The 25,420-nt window shown below is 55.4% G+C and overlaps 1 protein-coding gene across 2 annotated transcripts in view; it reads right to left on the minus strand.

Moving 5' to 3' along the window:
- The window catches only part of EPHB2 (EPH receptor B2), a 115,068-nt gene extending 93,017 nt beyond the window's left edge, over positions 1-22,051 (minus strand). Inside the window, exon 1 of one of the 2 annotated variants that reach the window (XM_045546068.1) lies at positions 21,373-22,051. In XM_045546068.1, coding sequence (XP_045402024.1) covers positions 21,373-22,027 — 655 coding nt within the window. In that variant the 5' untranslated portion in view covers positions 22,028-22,051. The remainder of the gene's footprint in view (positions 1-21,372) is intronic. The other variant, XM_045546069.1, reaches the window with a different exon arrangement.
- Positions 22,052-25,420: the final 3,369 nt, after the last annotated feature.

Here is a 25,420-nt window from a genome sequence, read left to right on the forward strand (position 1 = left end):
GCCTTTTCTCCCTTTGCCTTCCTTCCTAAGGTAGTACTCAGGGCCAGTGTCTGTGCCCTACAGGGCCCAGGTCAGAGACAAGGTCCTGGGAGAAAACACACAACAGCCCACATTGCAGGAAGCTGGGATAGAGGGACGGAGGAGACAGAAGAGGAGTAAGGAAGGTGGCAGGTCCCTCGAAGGAGCCCCAGCGGGACTTGGCACCCACAGGCTGTTCCTCGAAGAGTAAGGCCCACAGCCCACATGTGCCAGGCCACCCCAGGGTCCCCCGCTCTTCCCCTCCCCCCCTCACTGGGACGCGTTCCCATCCTGTCTTGAAGCAGAGGCGTCTGCTCTTGGTGCTGCAGCCGGAGCGTTGATAATAAAGGCACCTCTGTGTGTCTCTGGGGAAGTGGGGCTGGGGGGCGGCGGCAAGGGGGGGGCCCACAAAGCTCCCGCAGCTGTGTGTTTGCAAACAGGGGAGCTGAGCTGTGCAGAGGGGCTGAAAGCACTAATTGTCTTTAATTAAAGGAGGTTGGAGGCAGTGCAGGCTTTGACAAAAGAGATTTCCAGCCTGTTAGCAGCTTCAGCCTGCACAGGGGCTGGGCCGCCCAGGCGCGCCCCCGGCTTTGTCCCTGTGGGGCCTGGCCCTGTGGAGGGCACAGCTAACACCTGCCTGGTGGGGATGGGGGTGGGGACCGCAGGGGCCAAATGCACAGGACCCTACTGTGCTGAGAAGCTGGGCTCCTGGGGCCTGGGAAGACATCCTTGTGGTGAAGCCCCTCGCTCCTTCATTCATTCATTCACTTATTCAACAAGCATCCTTGAGCACTTGCTATGTGCCTGGCCAGTGCTCAGACCTGGGGGTACAGAGATGTGACAGTTCCTCATGTTCAAGGGCTTTTAATATATTCTAGGAGGTACAGCGAGCACAGACTCTGGAACCAGCTGTGGGTTTGAATCCTGGCTCTGCAGTTTATAAGCTGTGTGATGTTGAGCAAGTTACGGCACCTCTCTGTGCCTCAGTTTTTCCACCCTTAAAAGGGAGCGGGTGATAAAAACGGCACATACGTTATAGGTTGTGTGAAGATTCCTGAGTTATCATTAAATGTTTGCACAGTGCACTTTACAAGCATCAATGGTCATTGCTCATTTTTTCATTTATCCAGTTTTATACCTGGCTGGAGTCCCCAAAGGCACTCAGTTGATGGGAAGAACCCTGGTCTAGGAGGCTGGCTGGGTTCCAGTCCCAGCTCTACCAGTCACTTGCTATGTGGCTTCCCAGCCTCAGTTTCCCCACCTGTGCAATTAGGGTTGGGCAGGATGGAGTATGAGGGAGGGCTCTGCAGGCATGCAGGGTCTCAGCTCTCTCCACGCCCTGGGAACCGAGGCTCCTCTGAAGAGCCGGCCTTGCTGGGCTCCTGCTCCCTGCTGCATACAAATGGGCTCGGCCTCCCACCCCCGGCGCCTGCTCGCTCACTCTGTTCTTTTGTCTTCTCTTCCACCAGCCTCACCCTCAGACACATCTGCAGGCCCCCTGGCAGGCACATATGCGCTAGTGTGTGCGTGCTCTCTCTCTCTCTCTCACACACACACACACACACACACACGCGTGTGCACCTGCCTATCCACATCCTCACCCCCACCTCTACCCCCACCCAAAAGAATCACAGCCCTTCCCTGCCACCCCCCTGAAGGCTTGCTGACCCCGGAGTCCAGGGTGGGCGGGAGAGAGGGGGCTGCTCACAGCCTCTGATCCCCTCCAGCCCAGCTGGCTGGGCTGGGTGGTCGCAGAGAGCTGGAGAGGGGGCAGAGGGCCAGACTCCTTAGGCAGTGGGAGGGGAGGTTGGCTCCTGAAAGGGAGGGCCCAAGTCGGGCCCTGGCGAGGGGCAGGTCTGAATGTCCATCTTGGGGAGCACTCCGGGAGGTCGGGGGACAGTTACCCCAGCCCACTCTGGGCCGGCAGTCCCTTGTTTAATCTACTCCAGGGCCCTGGTGAGGAAACTGAGGCTCGGAGAGGCTGAGTGTGGCTCAAAGACACACATGGGGTCATGCCAAACCAGGCACCACTCTGTCCCTTCAGAGCCCATTCTCTAAAGTCTCTCCAGAATCAACAGGCCAGGCCCCTGTGCCCAGCATGGGGCATAGAGATGACCCATGTGTGATGTGGAGTCCAGAGGCCTGGTTCCTCCCACACCTGCAGGACCCTAGCCCTGGGGGGCGGCGGGAAGGAGTGCCAAGAGTGACACACACACTCTCAGCTGGCCAGGCCTTGGGCTGGATCCCCACCAGTGGCTCCCACTGGGGCCTCAGCCTCAGTGTCACTCAGGACACAGATCCTCCAAAGCCTCTACGGGCTGACTTCCTGTAACCCCTGACCTTGGCCCCTCACTCTGCCCTCACCGACCTCAGGGCCAAATGGGCTCTGATCGTGGCTCTACCAGCATGTCCCCAGAGTCCAAGGGGGTGGATTGGCCTGCTCACCTGCCCTCCTCTTCCCTTTCATCTTCCACACCACCCTTGAGCACCTACTCTGTGTCAGGCCTGCTTTAGCTCATCTGAGCCTCACACTGAACCCTTCCAGGCAGAGTCTCCTGCCCCCATTTCACAGATGAGAAAACTGAGACTTAGAGAGGTGGAGGCACCTGCTCAGGGCATGGAGGGAACTGGAACCGGGGCTGTGTGAACACAAAGCCTGTGCCCAGGCCCAACCTGCTCAGTAAACGTGTGCACAGCAGACGTGCTGGAGAATGAGGACAAGGTGCTCAGCCTGGCCAGGGCAGGTCGGCAGTTTGCAGGGGAGGGGACTAAGGAGCCGCCCCGACTGTGTACACCCAGCCCCTCCCCGGGGGGGAGGCTGGAGCTGCCTTCTGACCCCAGCGCGACCCCAGTGTGCCTGGGTTGAGGACAGAGGCTTCACCCTCCAGCCCACAGCTCTCTCCCAGGGCCCTGGCATGTCCAGGCATTGGCAGGTGTCCCCTTAGGGCCTGGGGGAGCCAAAGGAGGAAGACAGGGAAGGGGCTAGAGGGGTGGGGAGGGAGACACACAGAGAGGACACGAAGGGGAAAAGGAAGAAGGAGGGAGAGTCCAGCTGAGGGAGGAGGAGTCAAGTTCAGGGAGAGTGGAGGGCAGGGAGGGTGTGCGGTGGGGAAGAGCTGGCAGCAGGGCCAGGTGGAGCCCAGAGGGGCCCCAGCTGGAGCAGGGTGGGCAGCCAGAGGGGCTGTCAGTGAGCTGCTGTCCTAGACCCGGGCACCACCCCGGAGGGCAGGTGAGGATGTGTGAGTGAGCGGGTCTGCATGTGTGCTTCAGAGTGTGAGTGTGAGTGTGTTTCTGTGTGTGGATGGGTGTGACTGTGAGCGGGTGTGAGCGTGTGTTTCTGGGTGTGAGCAGGCGTGAGCGGGTGTGAGCGGGTGTGTGCGCTTTCAGGCCCAGGCAGACCAGGGTGTGTGGGAGGCTGACTGGGGTGTCTTTTCCTGATCTCTGGGGTCCACTCACCCTCCCCATTTTGTATTTCAGAGCACTAAGCTGAAAGCCTAATTCATATTTAATACAGCCTTCACTGGCAAGATGAGGGATGGTGTAGATTTGTTATTTTTTTTTTAAAGGCACCAGGTGAGGAAGAATTGATTGATAGGTTGCTTGGTTTTCTCCATCCATCCACTCATCCACCACCCACCTGCTAAGCACCTACTATGTGCCAGGCTCCGTGCTGGGTGGGAGCACCAACCAAGCAACCAAACCAGCCCACTAAATGCGTACGCACACTGGCTGCAGCGGCCCGGGGTGGTGGGAAAGGTCTAATGGGGTCCTGACTTTAAATGCTGGGCCCATAAATTAACATGCTCCGTGAGCCTGAACAAGCCCTTTTGCCTCCTGGAACCTGTTTTCTCACTTGCTCCCCAGGGGCTGGTGAGGATTGAGCGAGGGTGTGTGTGGTGCCCAGCACGGCTAGAGAAATGCCGGATCTCCAGTGGCCTCCTGACCACTCTCTCTAACCACGGTTCTTCCAGAAGATCCTGAGCATCCAGAGGTTGCCAACTCCGCCAGGCCCGGGAGGCGGCCACAGCCCCACCGGGGCACCGGGGTGGGGTGGGTCAGCCCTGCTCAGCCCTGGCAGCTGTGGGATGAGCACGAGGAGCAGCAGGTGCCCTGCTGGACTACCCAGGGCCTCCTCAGCCTATTTCTGCTTGTACTCTAGGTCTCCGCTCAGATGCTCCCTCCTCCAGGAAGCCTTCTAGGCCTTCCAGGCTGAGTGTGGTCCCATCCTCACCTCCTGGTCTCCCTCCTGGGCCCTCACAGTCCTTACTCCCTGGTTCACACACTTTGTGCATTGAGGTCTCCCTGTCTCTTTGCGCTGTGAGCTCCTAGAGGCCAAGGCCCCGTGGGACTTCCCTTTGGGCTCTGGCCCAGCACAAGGTTTGGCACATGGTAGGCGCCAGCCATGTCCAGAGGGGCTGGGGCATCTGCTGCTCCAGGGGCTGAGAGTCAGGCCATATTCTGGTGCTGCCTTCCCTCACTCAGGAGGTCCAGGGAGTTGAGGGGCGCTGGGTGACATGGGGGACAGGGGTACCCAGGTGCATGGGGATGGGAAATCTCAGCTCCACCACGACTGCCCTTGTGTTCTTGAGCCAGACCTTTCTCCTCTTGGAGCCTCAGTTTCCTCAGCTGTAAACTAGGAACGTAAATTTCATGGTAGGGCGGGGAAGGGCACAGGCTTTGGCCTTAGACTGGTGGCCCTGCCAAGGGGCGGCTGGAGGCAGGAAGTGCTTTAGACACATCTCTCAATGGCTGTCTCCTCCCCATTCCTTGTTCCCCCATCATATGTAAAGCATTTTGCAAATGAGGCTTCAATACCCTACCCCTGCAATCAAATCCACCCCCCAGAGCCCCTCCCAAGTGGAAATTCTGGCACCCCCGCCCCACAGCAGGCAGATTTGAGCTTGGCTGTCAGCTCTACCCTCCAAGCCTCAAATGGGGACCCAAAGGACCCCTATGCACCCCCTACAGGCCAAGGCCAGCCCGCCCTCCACCCCTCCTCTCCTCTTGCCCATGCTGGATTCAGCGCTGGGTGGACCCCCTCCTTCGCTGTCCGCCGGGACGTGACATTCACCAGCATCACTTCTGGTCCCATCTGCGAGCGCCCCACCCCCGGCAGCTAATCCCCACAAAGCCCCGCGCAGGGCCCAGCATGACAAGCAGGCCCCGCGCCGCTGGCAGCTCGGCCGAGCGTGCTCGGAAGGGCCGAGGCGGGATTCGGCGCGGCTGTCACTCTCTCGGTCCGCTCCTCTAATTGGATTCCCAACACGCAGAGGTCAGCAGAAACGCTGGGGAGAGGAGAATCAAAGGGAAGGGGCGTCCTGGAGATAAAGAGAGGCATTCTTCCCGGGCCACAAAGACTTGCAGCAAGAGAGGCGGGAGGGGACCCCGCGCGGGGCTGCCCATCTGGAGGGGGAGGGGAAGGGAGAGCCCGAGCAGGCGGCAGGGCTGAGGCCGGTTCCTCCAGGCGGTGCTTAGCCTGTCTTGGGCCCGGATGCTGTCGTCCCCGCCCGTGGGGTCTGGGCATCCTTCAAGGCCCAGCCTCTTACTCCCGCCTGCTCTCGGAAGCATTCCTGGAATGCGGCGGGAAGGCTCTCCGGAGTCACCCGGCCCAGGGTCCCAATCCTGGATTGCCACCTGCTCCCTGTGAGGTTCAGCAAGTCCTGGCAGTTCTTGGGGCCTCAGTTTCCTCCTCTGCGGAATGGGGACAAAAGCAGCTGCCACACAGGGTGGTGGCCAGGATGAAATGGAGGGACGTCAGCAAGCGCGGGAGCAGAAGACCCCCGTAGTGGGGCAGCCCCTGTGGACCTTCCCCAAGCTCCTCTGCTGGCCTGCCCAGCAGACACTGCCTCTGTCCCCAGGAAGAAGGCGGAAGTGCTTCGTAAAGGTAACACTGGCACAGAAGAGAGGAGCATGACAAGCCCCAGCCTGGCCCAGGGCTTCACTACTCACACTGTCACCGCCACCCAGTGCCTCTCTGGCAGAGCAGGAACCTGAAGCTCCGGAAGTGAAGGGAAAAGGCAAAGGCCACACGGCTAGGAAACAGGAGAGTCCGGACGGGGAGCTGACCCCTGCCCCCCTGCAGGGCCCGTGTGTGTGTGTGTGTGTGTGTGTGTGTGTGTGTGTGTGTGTGTGTGTGTGTGTGTATGTGCGTGTACAACCAGTGGGAGCGGCGGGCAGGCCAGGCATGGAGCCTCCCTGCAAAACGGGCCCTGTTTGCTTTAAGAACGCTGGAACCACCGACTTCCCTTCATGAAAGAGACATGAAGAGGACCTCAAAGGGAATTTCTGAGAGACAGAAAATCAATGGCCCTGACATCCTGGCCTCCAGAAAGTGTGTATGTGTGTATGTGTGTGTGTGTCTATTGATCCAGCATGGGTGCACACACACAGGTGCTCACAAATACCCATTTTCAAGTGCATGTATAACTGGCTTGATAAAATATGCACACATACACCTGAATATGTATACTCTGGCCGATCTCCTTGTAGGTGGGTATGCACCCACGCACACACACATCTACATGACCCCATGAGTGTGCTCACATAGCGGTGGCATACACACACAGATGGGGACCTCTCTGCACTGTTGGATGCACACACTTGTTTGGTGCTGCACACACACTTTTATGCATGCACTTGTCCGAATGATCCAGCAAACACATGAGTGTGTTTCTCCCTGCACACAGATGTGCCGCGGCAGGTGAGGAACACACGGGAACACACAGAATACGGGGAGAGTAAAGACTCACAGTGGGCTCCAGGGTGACCTGTGCAGGCAGGTGTACGTGCATAGCCCGCCCCTGAAATGTACGTACATGCTCACAGGTCCAGAGATGTTCCAACTGCACATGCAGATGCTGATCAGTGGGTACACTTGTGCACATACAGGCACACAAACAACTCCCAGCAGGCCCAGCACACACGCATGCGTACCAGGGACGCTGCATGCTGACCCAGCACATGCGTGCACATCCCTCCCAGGTCTCCGGGGAGCTTCTACAAGCAGACGGCTCTGACAGTGGGGTGGGGGCAGGGCAGCTCAGGGCCAGGGTTGCCAGGGATACGGATATGGGGCTCCCAAAGCTACAAGGCCTGCCCCGACAGCACAAATGTGCCAGTGACCATGCTTAGGTCTTACAGTATTGCTTGTCAGATGGCGATGCCTTTAAGGCGGAAACTGGAAACTTGCATCTGGTTTTCTGGAAGGAGCCAGTGTGAGCCTGACAGGTACCAGGTCAGGTCTGCAAATCCTCCCGGGGCAGAACCTTTTCTCTCTAAGGCTGATAAGGCCCTAGGCCCAGAATTTGGTGGGGACACGGGGAGAAAAATAGCTCTGCATGGCCCCCAAGCCTCACCGAGGCCACATCTCCCGTCCAACAAACAACCTGTGTTCGGTGACAGCCACTTACTTGCCGTGTGGCCTGAAGCATGTCACTTGCTTTTGCTGAACCCTACTTTCCTCATCTACAAAAGGGGAGGTGACAGTAATTTTCAGGCTACAATCAGTAGAGCTAACATTTACTGACCACACTCCTTGTGCCAGATGCTATGCCGCCTTGTGCCAAACGCTTCTTTCTATTATCTCCTTGAGTCTTCATAACATTCCATATATTATTATACCCATTTTATAGACGAGGAGATCAAGGCTTTTGGAGAGGAGTCACCTTTCCAGGACCACATAGGTAGTAAATGTCAGAGCCAATATTTGAACCCAGGCAGCCGGCTCTCACCTACTTTGCTAAGTCTTCCTGCTCATTGGTGTCTGGGGTGTGGCAGGCAATGTGGGGTCATTGTCCTCTTGTCACAGGTGGTCACAGCTGCCCTGATGGCCTCTTGAGGGACACCATGAGGACAAGGCAGAACAGAATCAGAGGCTGTTAGTGCCTAAAAGTCATTCTACACATGGTGACACTGAGCTCTGGGGGTGGGAGGAAAGCAGAGGGAATGGTCTGCCGGGGTCCCAGAGCCAGAGGGGGCAGAGCCCAAATTTGGACCCAGGTGCCCTGACTCTGTGAACTGCTCCTGTTCTGCTCAATAAAAGCACCCTGGCTTGTTAAAACAATGCCATTCCACAAGCACATATTAGACACCTGCTGTGTGTCCAGGCTTGCTTGTAACTGAGGGGTTATCCATTACCATGCCACCCCGCCTTAGACATGTATACACTGCCCTGCTTTCTAGGAACTCTGCCAGGCACTGGGCTGTCCTCCCCCTCCCCCGAGAAACATTCCTTCCTGGAGCAGGGCAACCCATTTCCTCCGCATCCTCCTCCTGTCTTCTGAGCTCCGTTTACTCCTTTGAGCCCCTTCAAACCTTGGGAAGCTGGGACGATTGGTGCCATTTAACAACAGGGAAACTGAGGCTCAGGAAGAGGACCTGACCAAGTAAGCCCTGCAAGTGGCAGGGCGGGGATCTCTCTGCCACACAAAGCTCCTTCCACCCTCTCTTCCAGCTCTGTGTCTGCACAGACCCAGGCACGTGGTGGGAGCTGTGGCCCGAACAGCAGGCTCTGGTCTAATCGCAGGGATTCTGAACGGTCAGCCCAGGGCAGAGAATGGAGCAGGCGCTGCAATTACGTTTGTTAATGCAAAACAATGAGTAAGACTGATAGATGCTCTCTGAGGCCTCCAGCTCCAAGGAGGATTTGAGATTTCAGGGAAACCCTGAGTATCAAGAATAAGGACCCTCCATCTGTGCCTAGAAACGTCTGTCCCACCCAAGGAGCCCCCCAGAGGGGGCAGGAGGAACTCCAGCCTCTCCAAGGACCTTTCTGGGCGCCACTCACACCAGGGTTGGGAGGGTCCAATGTCCGTGACTAGGGTGGGTGAGACTGTGAGCTAAGCACCGTCCTAGAAACTGGAAGTGCAGTGGTGACCGAGACAGACAGAAATGCTGTCCTCGCGCAGCCTACACTCTGCCCGGGGAGACGGCGGCAGAGGTCACACTAGTAATACACAGTATGTCAGATGGCAGCAAGGATGGTGGAGAGATGTAATGCAAGGGAGGGGGACAGGCTGTGTGCCTGCATAAAAGCTGGGTGACGGGAATCTCAGTAGGAAGGTGACATTTAGGCAGAGACCTGAAGAAGGTGAGGAAGCAACCAGTGTGGCTATCTGAGGAGAGAACGTTCCAGGCAGAAGCACAGCCAAGGAGGCCGGCGAGCCCGGAGCGGGAGGGCGAGGAGGAAATGGAGGGGTAGGTCAGAGAGGCGGAGGGTGGCGGGGCAGATCATGGGGGCTTGGGGGCCATTTTTAGGACCTTGGCTTTGCTCTGTGTAAGATGGAGCCTCAAAGGATTCTGAGCAGGCTAAGGGTCCCAGGGACACCGCTGGCCGCGGGTGGCGACAGACTGGAGGAGCAGGGCGGGAGCAGACTGGGGTGTCCAGGAGGCAGCTGGGCAGGCGAGTAGGGACTTCAGAAGAGAGGTCCCGGCTGGAGATAAGCCCGGGAAAGGCATTTGGAGCTGTGGGGCCGGACGGAAGCAGCCAGGGAGAGAGAAGAAGAGTCCAGGCTTGGGAATCAAACTGACCCAGTGACCCTGTTCTAGTCCCAGCTCTGACCCTTTCTAGCAGTGAGCCTTGGGCAGGTCACTTCACCTTGCTAACTAAGCCTTAATTTCCTCATCTGAAGAATGGGGATAAGACCCCTTTTACTTCCTAGGGTTGTTAAGAATCAAACGAGAAAAGAAATGTGAAAAAAATTGACTAACAATGAAACACTATAAATGTTCCGGTGGGACGAGTACAGGTTTCGGATTTCATTTCTGGCTCCACCATCCATTAGCTGTGTGGCCTTGGGTGGGTTATTTAATCTCTCTGAGCTTCCACTTCCTTCTCTGTAATAGTCACACCCAACTTCTAGGGATTGTAAGGATTCAGCAAAGCATTACACCGAGCCGGGCCTGTGCACTCAATCAATATGTGTTTGCCTCCTCCCTGGACCCGTATTCCTGTTGTTTATAATTAGAGTCTAGTAAGAAGTGCAGACAGTTGGGAGGAGGACTCAGAGTTTGAGTGCTGGGTCCCTGGACATGTCATTTTATCTAACATCTTTGGGCCTCAGTTTTTTTGTTTTTTGTTTTTTTTTTTTTTTTGGTTTTTCTTCTGAGGCAGAGTCTTGCTCTGTTACCCAGGCCGGAGTGCGATGGCACAATCATAGCCCACTGCAACTCCTGGGCTCAAGTGATCCTCTCGCCTTAACCTCCCAAGTAGATGAACTACAGGTGCGCACCACCACGTCTGGCTAATTTTTCTTTTTTCTTTTTGTAGAGATGGGGTCTTGCTAGGTTGCCCAGGCTCATCTCGAACTCCTGCCCTCAAGCGATTCTTCTACCTTGGCCTCCCAAAGCAATGGGATTACAGGCATGAGCCACCATGCCCGTCTGGGCCCCAGGTTTTATAATTGTGAGGTTGGTGAGCAGTTGCCTCAGCCCCCTTCATTTGTGGGGTGTGGGGGACAGAGAGGACAAGAGACAAAGTGCGTGTATCACGTTCAGATGCAAGTGAAATGGGAGTGACGTGCCTCTGTGGCCCTCTCCCTGGCCTGCTGGCTGGTTGGGCAGACAGGTTACTGGGACCAGAAAACAAATATCTGTGATTTAAATAGCAACATCATCCAACCGCCACAGGGCTCCGTGGAGACAGACAGGGAAAGCCTGGGACACCAGCGAGAGTCCCCCAGCCACCGGCCAGTCGAGGGGCCTGTTCCCATCCCTTCCTCTTCACACATCTCCCTGAGGCAGGCCCCCCTCTTCCCACCCAGGAAGGAGATAAAGACTCCTGTTGAGTTTCAGGGGAGCCCCGGGGTCTCACTCCTGCAGAAGGAGAGGCGAAGTGGGGGGGCAGGGCTGTCTGCCTGGACATCCTAGAGATGACCAGGGGTCTGGAAAGAGCCCCGGCCTAGGAGGCTGCAGCACTGGCTTCCAGTCCAGGCTCGGCCCCCCACAGTGTTCTGTGACCCTGGGAAAGTCACGTCCCCTCTTGGCTTCAGCTTTCCTTGTCTCCAAAGTGGTGATAATAACCTTTGCTGGGCTGCTCTCATGTGGGTACCATTCAGATCAAAGTATCTCATGGGGTGAGACCAAATGTTACACAAAAGCGGCCTCCAATCTTTTTTGGAACAAAGCAGGGTGTAAGTAAATAAATACTGTACATATGTAAGACATTATAATTACAAATGGCATTTCCCCCCCAGGCGATGGAAAAAAACCCCACCAGTCTGGTGTGGTGCGAATTCTCATTAGGACTTCAGGAGGCCTGAGTTCGGATTTCAGCTCTGTACCTGACAAGGTGAGCAAACCTGGCCAAGCTGTCCCCATCCCCCTGCCTCAAAGGCCTGGTGGGGATCAAACAGATGCCGGTTTTAGAGGGGCTTTGTAAGTTCTGCCAGTGAGGAATTAACAAGGCAGGGAGCCCGGGACAGGGGAAGGGACTCAGGCAGCTCTCAGTCCAAGCCTCTTACCTGCTGTGCATCCTAGGGCAAATCCTTTGCCCTCTCTGGGCCTCAGTTGCTCTTGTGAGGTGTGACGTCAAAGTTCGTACCTGGAGGCTTGGGTGGGGGAGCAGGGAGAAGCAGTAGCGAAGGGGGCTGAGGACAAAGGGCCCCTGGGTGGGGGGGAAGGGTGCCCCAACAGGGTAGGGCGGAGGCCAGAGCAGGCCAGTGGGGCCTGAGCCAGCTGCCACAGAGCAATGAAAATCTCTTAACCACACAGGATTGTTAACGGCTCCCAAATCCTGTTGTACCACAGGCTTAGAAAGGCTTAAACTGTTAAATGCATAAACTTCCTCAATAAACGGGCCTCTCTTGCCAGATCCCGAAGCCCAGCCAGATGAAAAGGCAGTGGCCGGAGGGAGGGGAACTTCCCCAGCTGTTTATGGTCCTGCTGGAACGTTCTGGAGACACCCTGCAACCAAACCTGTCAACCTGACGTTTTCAGGGTGTGGACGAGCCAGTCTGGGGCTGAGAGAAGACAGCGCAGGGCTCAGGGTCAGATGGCCTGGGTTCAAATCCTGCCCCTTCCTCGCTTTGTCACCTTGGAGAGGCTGCTTAACCTCTCTAAGCCTCAGTTTCCCCTTCTGTAAAACAGGGATGACCTTACCTAAACCTACAGGGTGACTGAGGGTCAGGGTGACTAGGGGTGCAGAAGGAATCAGAAATGGGAGGCACAAAAGCGCAGACCTGCCTCTGTCACCTAAGAGGGGTGTCACGTTGGCCTGGGCCTCAGTTTCCTAATCTGATGGGAGGGTTCAAGGCAACGGGGCAGGAAGGGCTAGCACGAGGAAGCATTTGGTAGACGCTGTGTGGGACGGATGGGGGGCTTTTCTCTCTGGCCATAGGTTAGCCAGGGTGGGGAGGCTCCTTCCCTGAGGCCTTGTGCCCCCTTGGTATGAGGAGAAGAGGCCCTGGAGGTGGGGGTTCCCTGCACCAGGACTGTGCTCCGTCCTGCCTCTTGATGGGATGGCAACTCCTCCTTCAGGGCTCAGGCATGGCCTCCCTCCTCCCCTGAGAAACCCTTTGGTTCCCCCAGAAGTGCCACCACCCCACAACCCTTGAAGTCCCACAATCCTGGACGTGAGTCCCTCAGCCGGTTCTTTGTCAAACTCCTTTCACTTCCACCATCTCAGGGCTCCTCAGTGACCTAGAGGGGGGCAGGGCAGGGTTTCCTGTCCCCATTTCTCAGGTAAGGAAACTGAGACCCTTCCCATCACACCCTGCTGGTCCCCTCCACAGATTCTGTGGGATGGAGGCTCAGTGGCCAGGTGGGACAAGACACGGGCCTCAGGACTCTGCAATCTGGCGTTGGCCGACCCGGGGCAGTGGCAGTTCAGCGAGACGGAGAAGGCCAGGCTTCAATTCCGGCTCACTACTTAGTGGCTGTGTGGCCTTGGGCAACTCGATTGCCCTCTCTGGAAGGCAGTCTCATCATCTGTAAAATGGAGCTTGTGATATCACAGAAGACTCGATAGGATTATGGAAGCGTGGCATATAGCACAGTGTGGGCACACAGTCGCACCTCCCACCTCCCGTCTCGGGCCTCTCCAGGCCACTCGGGACCCCCTTCAGCGCCTGCCTCCCTCAGCCTTTGACAGCAGGGGCACTGAAGCCCTGGTCCCTCCCACCCTTCTCCTTGGCTGAGAACACCTCTCCTTGGCTCCTCCCCAGACAGCGGCACCCTGTCCAGGGGTAAGCCAGAGGGAAGGGTTAAAAACAAAAGAATATCATTTCCGACCATCTTTTTTCTGGACTAATTTTCCTTTCTGCCCTTGGTTCCCCCCATCCTCCAAAGCCCTGGGAAAATGGCTCCTTCTCCAGGAAGCCCCCCCACCCCACCCCAGCGCTCTCCCTCCTAAGTGCTGCAAGGTTGCAGTTATGGATGGAGCTGTCTCCTTCACCCCAGACTGGAATCTCCAAGGAGGGCAAGAAGGGCCTTCATCGTCTAGGCAGCTCCCACACCTAGTCCAGGAACCGGCGCAGAGCAGCACCCAGGGAGTGTTATTTGAGTGAAAAATGAATAAGCTGTTCTGGAGCCAAACTTATCCCCTATTTCCTGTCCAGACCACCAGGAATATGTACAGCAGAGAGAAAGAATTATCTCCCACCCTGATGTCCAGACCCTGCCACTCAGCTGACTCAGAGAGGAGACAGGGCTGGAGTGACCCCCTGGAGCACGCACCCTGGCACCTCCTCCTGCCCTGGCTAACTCCTGCCCCTCACTCAGCTCCTCTCCAGCGCCCCCTCTCCCCAGAGCCGCCTTCTGACCACTGCTCCCCTGGACGGGCTGTGTCCTCTGTCTGCTTCCTCCTGCTGCTCCGCTTTCTTCAGCATGACACCAGTCCCCCTGCACCTCCACTGTCCACAGATGTGTCTGCCCACATCTCTGGACTGGGTGGCCCTGGAGGGCAGGGACCGTGACTGATCTTTCCTAGGACCCCCTGATGCCGGCACATAAGAGACACTCACTATGCTTTTGCTTGCTGGTCCTCTACGAAGACATCACTGACCCTCCAAGGAGCAGAAAAAGCAAAAGCTGGTGTTCAGTGGGCGTTTGATGGATGGACATATCATGGATGGATGGATGGATGGATGGATGGATGGACAGATGGACCAATGGATGGATAGAAAACGGGAAGTGAGGGAGGGTGTAGAACTTCTCCTGTTTTTAAGAGCAAAGACCTGATAGCTTGAGTGCATTGGCCAGGGTCCCTATCTACTCCCCTTCCCAAAAGGCTGGTCTGTGTGGTCTCAGCCCTGGTCTGAGCCTGGAGGTCTTCAGGGGTTGTCTATTATCCCTCCCCCTCCCCCAACTGTGTGTCTCCACCCTGCCCTTGAAGAGAAGCAGCAGAACTTTCTGTGTGGGGGTCTGAGCCTTCCCTCCCACCCTGCATTCCAACCCTCACACCCTTCCCCAGTCAGCACAGGCTCTGCCAGCTGGCGGCCTCCCTCCTCCCCTCCCCCACGTTGACCGCACCCCACCCCTGCAGACTCCCCCAGACACATCTGGGCCACTGCTCTGTGAGAAGGCCTGGAGCTGAAAGCAGGGTGGGAGGGAGGCCACCCCAAGAGTGGCCCAGGATCCAACTCTGAGGGCCCAGAGAGGACCCCTGGCCCCCTCCCTACCTTGGCTGGGGAAGCACAGGATTCTGGGAGTCAAACAGAAAATAAAGCCACAGGCATAATATCCCATGCTGGTGAGCATGCAAGGAAACAGGCACTCTCAGATCCTGCTGCCAGGATCGGCCTAGCCTTTTTGGAGGGTAATTTGGCAACGTGTATCAAAAGCTCTAAAAAAAAAGCACATGCCCTTTGACCCCACAATTCCATGCCTGGAAATGTATCCTATGCAAATACCAGCAGCGGTGCAAAAAGACAGGAACAATGAAGTTCACCCCAGCACTTGTTTAAGACAGCAAAATTCTGCAAGCAACCTACCTGTGGATCAATAGAAGAGTACAAGATAAACTGTGGTCCATTTATACTATGGAATTCTAAGAGCCTCCCAAAATGATCTTGTAGCTCTAACATGACATGTAAAGATGTCCACGAAATATTATCAAGTCAAAAATCCTCAAGTATTTTAAGCAGTCCATTTTTTCTTTAAAAAAATCAATATGTGTAAATACACATAAATATTCCTGGGAAGATTTATACCAGTGGTTATCTCTGGGTGATGGGATTATGGGTGATTCTAATTTTTTTCCTTTTTGCTTATCAGTAATTTCTAAAGATTCTGTAAATAACCTGCATTGCTTTTGTGACAGGAAAAGTTATTTTTTCCTCAAAATAAAAAGTTCACCCAGGGGAAAAAAAAAACAAACCCAAACTGTTCATAGGCAAAGACAATGTTCATAAAAGTCCTTATTCTTATTTTTATAACACTCTTCTAGGTATTTGCTTATTTACTCTGCACAACAACCCTTCTGTTTACCCTGGTTTGCAGATGAGAAAACAAAGGCTGCGAGAGGGTCAATTGCTTGTCCCAGGTCACACGGCTAGTGGGCGGCAGAGCCGGGGTTTGAAACCAGGTCTCCAAAGCCAAGGTCAAGGAGAGGCCGTGGGTGGGGGAGAGAGCCGGCCGGGGGCTGCACAGCAGGGCAGGGTGGACAAGAGGGAGCGACCGGGAGGAGAAGCCCAGCAGCTGGGAACCGGGGAGTCTGAGCGGGAGCCAGCGAATCAACATGTGCGTGCAACCACCCCAAGCTGGCTAGCAGCCCCTCTCCCCATCCAAGCTAAATATTAAAAATCCCATTACGCCCCGATAGTATCGCAGCAATCATGCTCACTGCGGAACTGCCTCCAGATCCGTTGCAGATGCGGGTTGGCTATTGGGAGAGAGGAGGGCAGGGCCCCCAAAATCGGCTAGGCTGGGGGCCCCTGCTGGGCAGGAGGAAGAGGGGCTGATGTGGGGAAGGAGAGACCAAGGGAAGTAGGGATGCAGAGACAGACAGGCCTGGGGAAACTGAGGCAGGGGCACATTGACAATCAAACCTAAAATGAGCTGGAAAGAGAGAAACAGACTCGGGGCCTTGGGTGGGAGCAGTTGTTGCAGAGAAGGAATTCCAGGGACACCTCCTGCCACCCCTGGCACACTTGCTGGTGAGAAGCCCCAGTGGAGACTGGGACCCTGAGGAGGTTGGAGACTGAGGTAGGGGAAGGGGCCAGAGCTCAAGGATGTCCCAGGGGTCCTCACCTGGCAGCTGTACAGCCAGCACAGGCCCAGATTAGGCACCCAGTGAACAGGGAATAGGAAAGTCGCACCCTGGCCCCCACGCCCAGCAAAGCACCAGCCACCACCCAACATGTCCTGTACTGTCACACCTTGGGGCCTTTATCCTGCAGTTCCCTGACCGACAATTCCCTCCCTCCCTCCCTTCACCCGTGCGAATCCTACTCATTCTTCAAGGCCTAATTCAAGTGCCACCTCCTCCTTGAAGCCTTCGAGACCCCCCGTCAAAAGAGATGTCTTCTTCCTCATGCTCTCAAAGTGCTCTGCCTGGAGAGACCTCACTTTGGCAGGACCACGCTCTGCCTTGTTCCCGTGTGTCTGAGTCCCCTGCTCACCCAGGAGCCACTGGGGGACAAATCCCAAGTGTCAGGGTTTCCCAGGTACCCTCAGCCCTCCCAGGCCCATCAGCACAAATGACACCTCTTCTAAGAAGCCCTTCCTGAAGCAGATCCGCTTTGTGATTTCTTTACCCATCACGGTCTGCAACAAGTTTATTTATTTGTTCACTAACTTTTTCCTCCATCTCCCCTGTCTACCCACAAATTCTGGGAGGGCAACGAGTGTGTCCGTCTTGTTCATTTCTGAATTCTCCCCCACCGGTATGTGCCTGGCTTACAGTAGGTACTCGAGACACGCGTGGTGAATGATTGGCTTTCCCGGGCCCCTACCCTCTCCCACTGTGCCCTGCACACAGTAGGCACCGGAGGAACTTGGTCAGATGGAGTCAGTTTAGCCTGTAGTTGCGTAAACCGCTGACGGCATCAGGAACTTACAGAAAGCCTTTGTGCACCATCAATGTCCACCGCTGGGATGGTGGCCACTCCTCACCAGGACTCCCCAACTCCCCATCTGCCAAGGAGACTTTGTCCAGCCTCATTTTCTCTAATTTATATAAACAAAGTGACGGATTTTTTTCCTAACAAATTGTATCTCGATATTAAATGGATCTTTTCAAACCACACCCTCTTAGAGATTCTGCTAATGTCCCCCCCACTTAGTATGGACGCTCCCTGGGGTGGTGTTGGGGCTGGGCTGCGGTCATCCCTTTGGCCTTGGGTCCCAGCTCCGCCAGCCAAGGGTGAGTTATCACATCACGTATCTGAGCTAATGGTCCCGAATCATCAGGGCTGCTTGTTTAAAAATGCTGATTCTTGCCCACACCACCAGCCCTGCGGGAAAGGTTTGAGCCAGACCCAGGAGGCTACATTTTAACCAACGTGCCAAGTGATTCTGACCCACAGTCAAGGCTGAGGACCCCTAAGCTAGGCGATGAGAAAGCGGCTGGCCGACCGCTCAGATGTGAGCTGTAATCACTACTCCTGCATGTCCCAGGCCGGCAGGGCCCGTGCCCAGGGGGCTTGGCTGGAGCAACCCCACATCTGGGTGGCTGCAGCGCAGCTCACAGCAGCAGCTGGTGTCCTTCTGGGCTCCCTGAGCTCATCAATCACACCCCGACCGGCCCCCATTCACACCCACGCTGGCTGGGCAGGGCCTGGGGAAGATGGGAGCAGACGGGAGCCAGGGCTGGGCACGTCCTGCCCAGCATCACCTCGCACCCTCACCACTTGCAGCCAGAGGCTCTGACTCTGAGAACCTGCCTGTGACCGGCAACTCTGAGATGGCCCCAGTGACCTCCCCTCCTGGAACTCCCACCCTGTGTAATTCCCGCCCTGGGGTGTGTGCTGAATTTGGTGACTTGTTTTTAATGAAGTGAATATGGCAGAAGTGATGAGACGTCACTTCTGAAATCAGGTTATAAAAAGACTGTGGCTTCCGTCTTGGGAGCTTCCCCATGTTTTCTCTTGGCTCTCTCACTCTGGGGGAAGTCGCTGCACATGTGAGAAGCCCACGTGGTGAGGGACAGAGGCCTGCCGATAACCTGGAGTGAGCCTGGAAGCAGATCCCGCCCCTGTCAACCCCGCAGATGAGACCGCAGCTCCAGCCAACACCTTGACTGCAACCTCATGAGGGACTTAGAGCCCAGGGCACCCAGCTAAGCCACACCTGGATTCCTGACCCTCGGAAACTTTGAGATAATAGGTGTTCGTTGTTTAAAACTGCTAGGTCTTGGGGTAATTTGTTATGCAGCCATAGGTAACTAATACACCTCCTCACCTGAGCACCCCTCCAGTGACAGTTCTTCCTACATCCCTCCTTGTGCCCTTAGCCACGGCCATACCAAACCTGCCTCCCTAATGGGCCAAGCTGATTCATGTCCCCAGGCCTTTATTCATGCAGATCCATCCTCCAGAAGTCCTGGGCCACCTACCCAACATATCCCTCTCCAAGACTCAGCTCCAATGTCACCACTCTGTGAAGGCTTCTGTCATCTGTGCCCACCGCAGCCTGAGCAGTTCCTATTGAAACAAGTCTAATACATCACCACCTTTGTTCATTTACACGTCTGCCTCCTGCCCTAGACCATGAGCTCCAGAAGGCAGGGCCACAGGCCGATCTTTCTCTGTAGTACCTGATGCTTGGCACAGTCTGACATAGAGCAAGCTCTGTAAAAGTGTGACGCATGAATAAACAACCAACAACGAGTGACTGGTTTCCCATTTGCTTGTTCTGTCCCCTACACCCTGTCTCACCACTGCCATCTTCAAAGGCTGTGCACTTTCATACTCAAGGATATAAAATCAAAGTCATTATCTTCCCCAAGAAACCAGCCCTTTCTCCTAATTTCCCCATTTTTTTCCCCCAGAACCATCACCTCCCTATAAGCTGGAATTCCCTGTTATCCCTGACTCCTCCCCCTCCTCCCTTTCTGACCTGTTGTCACATCCCATCCCCCTCACTGGCAAAACATCCCTAGATCACAGCCCTGTTCTCCTCCAGTGCCGTGGACTCCCCAGTCCAGGCTGCCATCCTCTCTCGAGATCCTTGCAACAGCTTCCCTGCAGGCCCCTGCCTTCTGGCACCCCCATTCCTCCTCTCAGGGATCTTAAAAATGCTGCCTGGCTTGTCATAAAGGGCTGGAGCAAGGAGCCACAGAGATGGTGGATGTGACAAGCATTTTATCAGGTGCGGATCACTGCAACCATCCCCAGGCTAAACTCTCACTGGCTCTGCAGGGCCGTGGAATAGAGTCCAACCTCAGCCTGGTATTGAGGCACCCCAGCATCTGCCCCCAACCTCTGATTCCAATGGGGCATGCAAGAGGAAGCAGCACACGTAGGTTTCAAATCCCCTGTGCCACTACCACCATCACAGCTCACACTGAGGACCTGCTACAGGCTGGGCTTTGCATACACCACTTCATTTCGTTAACTTCTACAGCACTGCCTGAGCACTGGGAACCATTATAAGTACTGTACATGCCCATAGCTCTTGACTACTCACACAACCCTATGGAAAAGGGTTTTACACTTGGCTGAGGTTATACAGCCAGTAACTGGCAGGGCTGAGACTTGAACTCAGGTCTACCGTCACGGCCTTCATACCACCACGTAGCACCTCTCATAAACTTCTTACGTTTACACACCACCTCCGTGATTCTTTGCTATATTCAAACACCAGCTGTACTGCTGTTTACTTAATATATTTCCTTAAATTAACTATGGGGCATGGTGGTTCAGAGGGTGAGCTTTGGAACCACACTACCTGGGTGAGAATTCCAGATGCTTTGCTGACGCTTTGCAAGAGTTCTCTGAGCCTCAACTTCACAAATACAACAGTACTTTCCTTTGCAGGGTTCTTGTGGGGATTAGGTGAGTTAAGTCATAGCAGTGCTCAGCACACTGTCCAAGTGCCAGTCATGAGAGCTGGCTCCCAGTAAAACTGCACTTCCCCATTTCTTGGAGTTGGCAGTAACCATGTGACTTGCTTTGGCCCTTCCAGGTAGAAGCTTTAGAGCCAGTATACAGTCTCACTCTTTCCTTCTTTCTGCCTCCATAGCAACATTCCAAGTGGTGGTCCTCCCTCTGCTCAGCTCCCAGAGGGAAGAGTCCCAAGCTGACGCATGATGGACATGTAGCATTATGTTGAGAAACAAATATTTTATTGTCACTTCAGCAGAGCCTAGCCTATGCTGACTAATAGAGTAAAAGCTCAAAAAATGTTAACTTATTAACATATATTTTTTTTAGAGACAGTGTCTCACTCTGTCACCCAGGCTAGAATGCCAGGGCATGATCATAGCTCCCTGTAGCCTCAAACCCCTGAGCTCAAGTGATCCTCCTGCCTCAGCTTCCTGGGTAGCTGGGACTACAGGCATGTACTACTATGCCTGGCTAATTTTTAAATTTTTCTTTGTAGAGACGGGGTCTCACTATGTTGCCCAGGCTGGCCTCCAACTTCTGGCCTCAAGAGAACCTCCTGCCTTGGCCTACCAAAGTGCTGGGATTATGGGCATGAGCCACTGTGCCTGGCCTATCAATGTTATTTATTATGACATACATTTTCTTAAACAGGGAATATATCACTTTTGTAAGTGAAGAAAAATGCTACTGGACATTATTAATAATCATATAATAACTAAAATGAAAAACCTTTATCCTATACCAACCCCAATCGTCTGGCATACCACCTGCACCATGTGCATGGATCATCGTTCAGCAAGTGTCATCCAAGTGCCACCCTCTAAGACTGTGGTCCCCAACCCCCGGGCCATGGACTGGTGCTGGTCCATGGCCTGTTAGGAACTGGGCTGCAGAGCAGTAGGTGAGAGACGGTGAGCAAGCGAAGCTTCAAAGCCTCATCTGTATTTACAGCCACTCCCCATCACTTGCATCACCGCCTGAGCTCCGCCTCCTATCAGATCAGTGGCGGCATTAGACTCTGCATTATGGTGAGTTGTATAATTACCTCATTATATATTATAATGTAATAATAATATAAATAAAGTACACAGTAAATGTAACGTGCTTGAATCATCCCGAAACCATCCCCCTCCACACCAGTCCATGGAAAAATTGTCTTCCATGGAACCAGTACCTGGTGCCAAAAAGGTTGGATACTGCTGCTCTAAGAAGCTGAACAATAGTTGCAGGTTTGGAAACCCTGGCCCCAGAGTGCTTCAAGGTCAGCTCCAGGGCTTTGCCCTTGCCAGCCTGAGCTCAGGCTACCAGGCTCGACTCTGCAGCCAAGACCACCATGCATTTGCAGGGGCACCTGCCCCGCTGTGGCCCTTACCTCGGCAGACGGTGCCATTCTCCACGGCCTCAAAGCCTGCTTTGCACATGCAGCGCCCGATGGGCACCAGCCACTCGCCGTCCCCGTTACAGTAGAGCTTGATGGGCACATCCACCTCTTCAGCATTGGCAATGCAGCTTCCCCGGGCAGCCACCAGCGATGTGCTCTCAGCCCCTGACAGTGTCTCCTGGAAGATGGCGCCATTCTGGATGATGCGGGGGCACTTGCGGTAGAAGACACGCACAGCGATGAGGGACATGCAGCCGCCATAGTCTTGGAAGGCCAGGTAAAAGCCGCTGCGGGACACGGGTCCAAAGCTCCGCACCTCGGTGTTGATCTTCATGACCCGGCCCCCCAGGTCCACCTGGGAGAAGCTCTCATCGGCTGCAATGGTATCCACCTTCACCCACGGATTCTCCATCCAGTTGGGGAAGGTCTTGGTGGCGGAGTCAAAGTCAGCCTCATAGTAATACAGGTTGAAGGTCTCCTTGCAGGAGCCGGGCACGCTGGGGATGCTGCTGCAGTCCCGCACCGAGAATTTCATCTCCACGTGGATGCGGTGGGCGCCACGGCGCCGGATGAACTTGGTCCGTAGCCAGTTGTTCTGGCTTGACTCAAACACGTTGCACACCTGGTACGTGCGGATCGTGTTCATGTTCTCATCGTAGCCACTCACCTCTTCCCACTGTGGGTGAAATGCTAGTCAGGTGGGGGAGGTGAGGGCTCAGCCCCAGCACACGCCCTGTCTGAGGGGGAAGATACAGACTCTGCCTCCGGGAATCCTCTGATCTGAGGATGAAGACATCAGAGAATTCCCAATCTGATGGGGGAGACCTGGCCTTGGTCCTGAGGAGTTCCCCAGTCTATAAGGGTTACATCCTGATCTGATGGGAAAGGCATATACCCTGCTCTTGGTATCCCCCTAGTCAATAGAGAAGATGTGGCCTCATTGTTAAGGGTTCACTAATCTGATAAAGGAGATGTGGACCCTGATCCCAGGAAGCTCCCCCCTGGAAGGGAAAATGGGGAACACCTTGCCCTTAGGGAGCTCCTTCTGATGAAAGTAGACATAGCTTGTGCTGGGGCACTACCAGTCTGATGGGGGAGACAGAACTTCTGCCCTCTGGGAACTCCCTGTCTGACGGAGGAAGGCAGTCCTCACCCATCACTCCTAGGGTGATGGGGAAGACGGGGCCCTTCCCAGGAGAGCAGCTCTGCCCTGAGGCTTTCAGCTGCTGAGATCTCTCCAGGACCTGGAGGGAGACTGCCCACCCTCCCTGCCAGTGCGAGGTGCTTCAGCACCCTCAGGGGGTCCCAGCCTGAGCTCTCACACACCCAGCTGAGAGCTGCCAAGCCGCACTGCTGGATGGGGCTGGGCCAGACGGCGGAAAGTTCGGGTGGGAAGGACACAGAGCCCATGTTATCCCCTCACAGACTCTCAGGGCCAAGCTCATTCCCACTGCCGAGCCTTTGTTCACACTCTTGTGCCCTCCTCATGCACCCTCCCTTGTCTTCTCTGCAGCAGGCTCTCGCTCTGCCTCCTGCTCTTGGCACTCTCCGGCCTTCCCTTGAGCCTTTGGGGAAGGCCCTCGGTGTCCACTTGGCCCTCTGTGTCCCCTTTGGTGTTGGGTTGGCTTCAACTGGGGTAGACGCAAAGGAGCCCAATGGCAGAGTCCCCCTCCCACCGCGCCTGGCCTGGGGCTGGGTGCCCTAACAGAATCTCACTTCTTTGTCATGATTAGCACGTGAGATGGTACGTATGGTTATCCCCATTTTACAGACGAGGGAGTAGAGACCAGAGAGGTGAGGTCACTTGACCCAGCTCACACAGACCCACAGACCATTCACGTGCTTGCCTGTGCTGCTTCAAAACACAAGGATCCCAACCGTGCCCTGGGAATCCTGGGTTCTAGTCCCAGCTCTGCTAACTTGATGGGAGCCTCGGGTGAGCCACTTCTCCTCTCGGGGCCTCTATTTCTCCAATTGCCAGATGTGACTGTGAGGGGTGGCAGGTGATAGGATGGTGTCACCCTCAAGGGGGTATTCTTTGTCCTTTTGTTGCTCAGATTCTCTGGGCCGAGTTGTGCGGCAGAGTGGGGGCTGCCAGCCTGGGGAGGGTCGGATGCTATGGGGGGTTGTGCACGGGGAAGGCAGGGCTGGAGCTTGTGGGCTCAGCCTCTTCTTCAATGGCGACGCTGAAGCTCCCTACATTGCATTAAAAAATTTTTTTTTTGGTGGCACCATGTGACAAAGTCAGCCCCTTGTTACAACCGCTGCTCTTCTTCAGAACTTAATTAGAGCACTTAATTAGAGCACTCTGCCTTTCTCCCCTCTCTCTAATTAACATGCGGAGGCCCTGCAGCCTAAACACCCCAAATAATTGCGACCGGGGCCCTGCAGCCCAGCCTGGCCTCATTACTGGCAGGGTGGGGCTGTGGGCCCAGCCGCCTTCGCAGATGGAAAATTGGTGACAAGAAAGAGCCACAGAAAGAGGCCTGACCCTGGGGCCCTGCCTATTGAGAGCGCAGGCCTGGGGGGCTGGGGGGAGATGCAGCTCCCTGGAGCAGCAGCTGAATCCCAGTGGAGGAGCTGGCGGGGGGGAGGGAAGGGATGGATTATGGAGTCCAGAGCCCTCTCCAGAGACCAGGGGGATGAGGAGTGAATTATTCAAATGGATGATGATGATGGTGATGACGGTGATAATTGTCACAGCTACGCTTTATTGGAAGCCCAATCTGTGCCAGGCACTGTGTTAGACACTGCAGGCAAACTTCACAACAGTACTGTGAGGAAGATGCCATCATCACCATTTTATAGGTGAGGAAACTAAAGGCCAGAGAGATTAAGGAACTGGCTCCAAACCATGCATCTGGCGAGTAGCAGAGCTGAGACAGAATTCCAGGAGTGTCTGACCCCACAGCCTGTATGCAAGTGCTGGGCTGGTTGTTGGGAGAGGGAGGAATCTCAAATCGTGCCTGATTCCACTCTCAGGGAGCTCCCAGCACAGACCCGGGCTCAGACCACCCCACCCAAGGAAGTATGATGATATGATGATAAGAGCCCAGGGCGGGGGAGCCTGGAGTTATGGGGACCCAGAGAGGACTTGGTCATAGCCCTGGGTCCAAACCTGAGCCCTATCACTTACAGGGCCCCAGGCAGGTGGCTACACCTCTCTGAGCCTCAGTTTCCTCCTCTGTAAAATGGAGGTAATTCCTCTCTATAGGATTGGGGATGATGTGTGTAAAGGTGCTTAACACAGTATCTGACACAGAATGGGTACTCAGAAAATGACAGTTCACTTTCCTCATCTGTAAAATGGGAGTAGTGTGAGTACCCGCTTCCCAGCTCGCCCCGAGGATTGCATGGGATAAAGGCTGAGAGCCCCTGGCGTGCGTGCCGTCACCATGACTGGTGCTCCACGACGGTGCGGGATTGGGAGGGTGGGGCGGTGACAGGCCTGGCTCTGGGCCCTGAAGGGGGAAAAGGGGCTGGAATGCGAGGGGGCACCCAGGCCCTGCAGCAGAGCCCGAGGAGCCTGGGGACCACTGACTCACCCCTGACGGAGGATGCACCATCCAGCCCAGCTCGGCCGTCGCGGTAGTGGAGTCCATTAGCGTTTCTGTGGGGAGAGCAGAGAGTCACCGCCCCGCCCTGCCTACCGGGCGCTGTCAATCACTCTGTCCTGCCCCAAGACCCCGCCCCACGAGGGCCTTCCTCACAGAGCCCCGCCTACTTCCGTTGCCCCAGTCATCTGGTCCCAATTCTTCAGACCGCCCTCCCTTTAGACCTCACCTCCCCACTCCATAATCCCACCCACTCCCACAGTCTAGCCAATCAACCGCTCCCATTCCTCCAGGCCCCGCCCCTCCGGCGAACTCCGGCCTTTCCATCACGGTCACGCCCCTCCCCCAGCCAATCCTGCGCCCCAACCTAGGAGGGGGAGGGTCTCACATCCGGTAAACCTGGGGTCTGCTGGGTGGGTTTCAGAGGGTCCACTCTGATCCGTAGATATTTTACATCAAACTTCGGGTATCTGTTTCCTTTTCAG

This window comes from Lemur catta, chromosome 3 (assembly GCF_020740605.2).
Source record: "Lemur catta isolate mLemCat1 chromosome 3, mLemCat1.pri, whole genome shotgun sequence".
Classification (NCBI taxonomy): Eukaryota; Metazoa; Chordata; class Mammalia; order Primates; family Lemuridae; genus Lemur; species Lemur catta.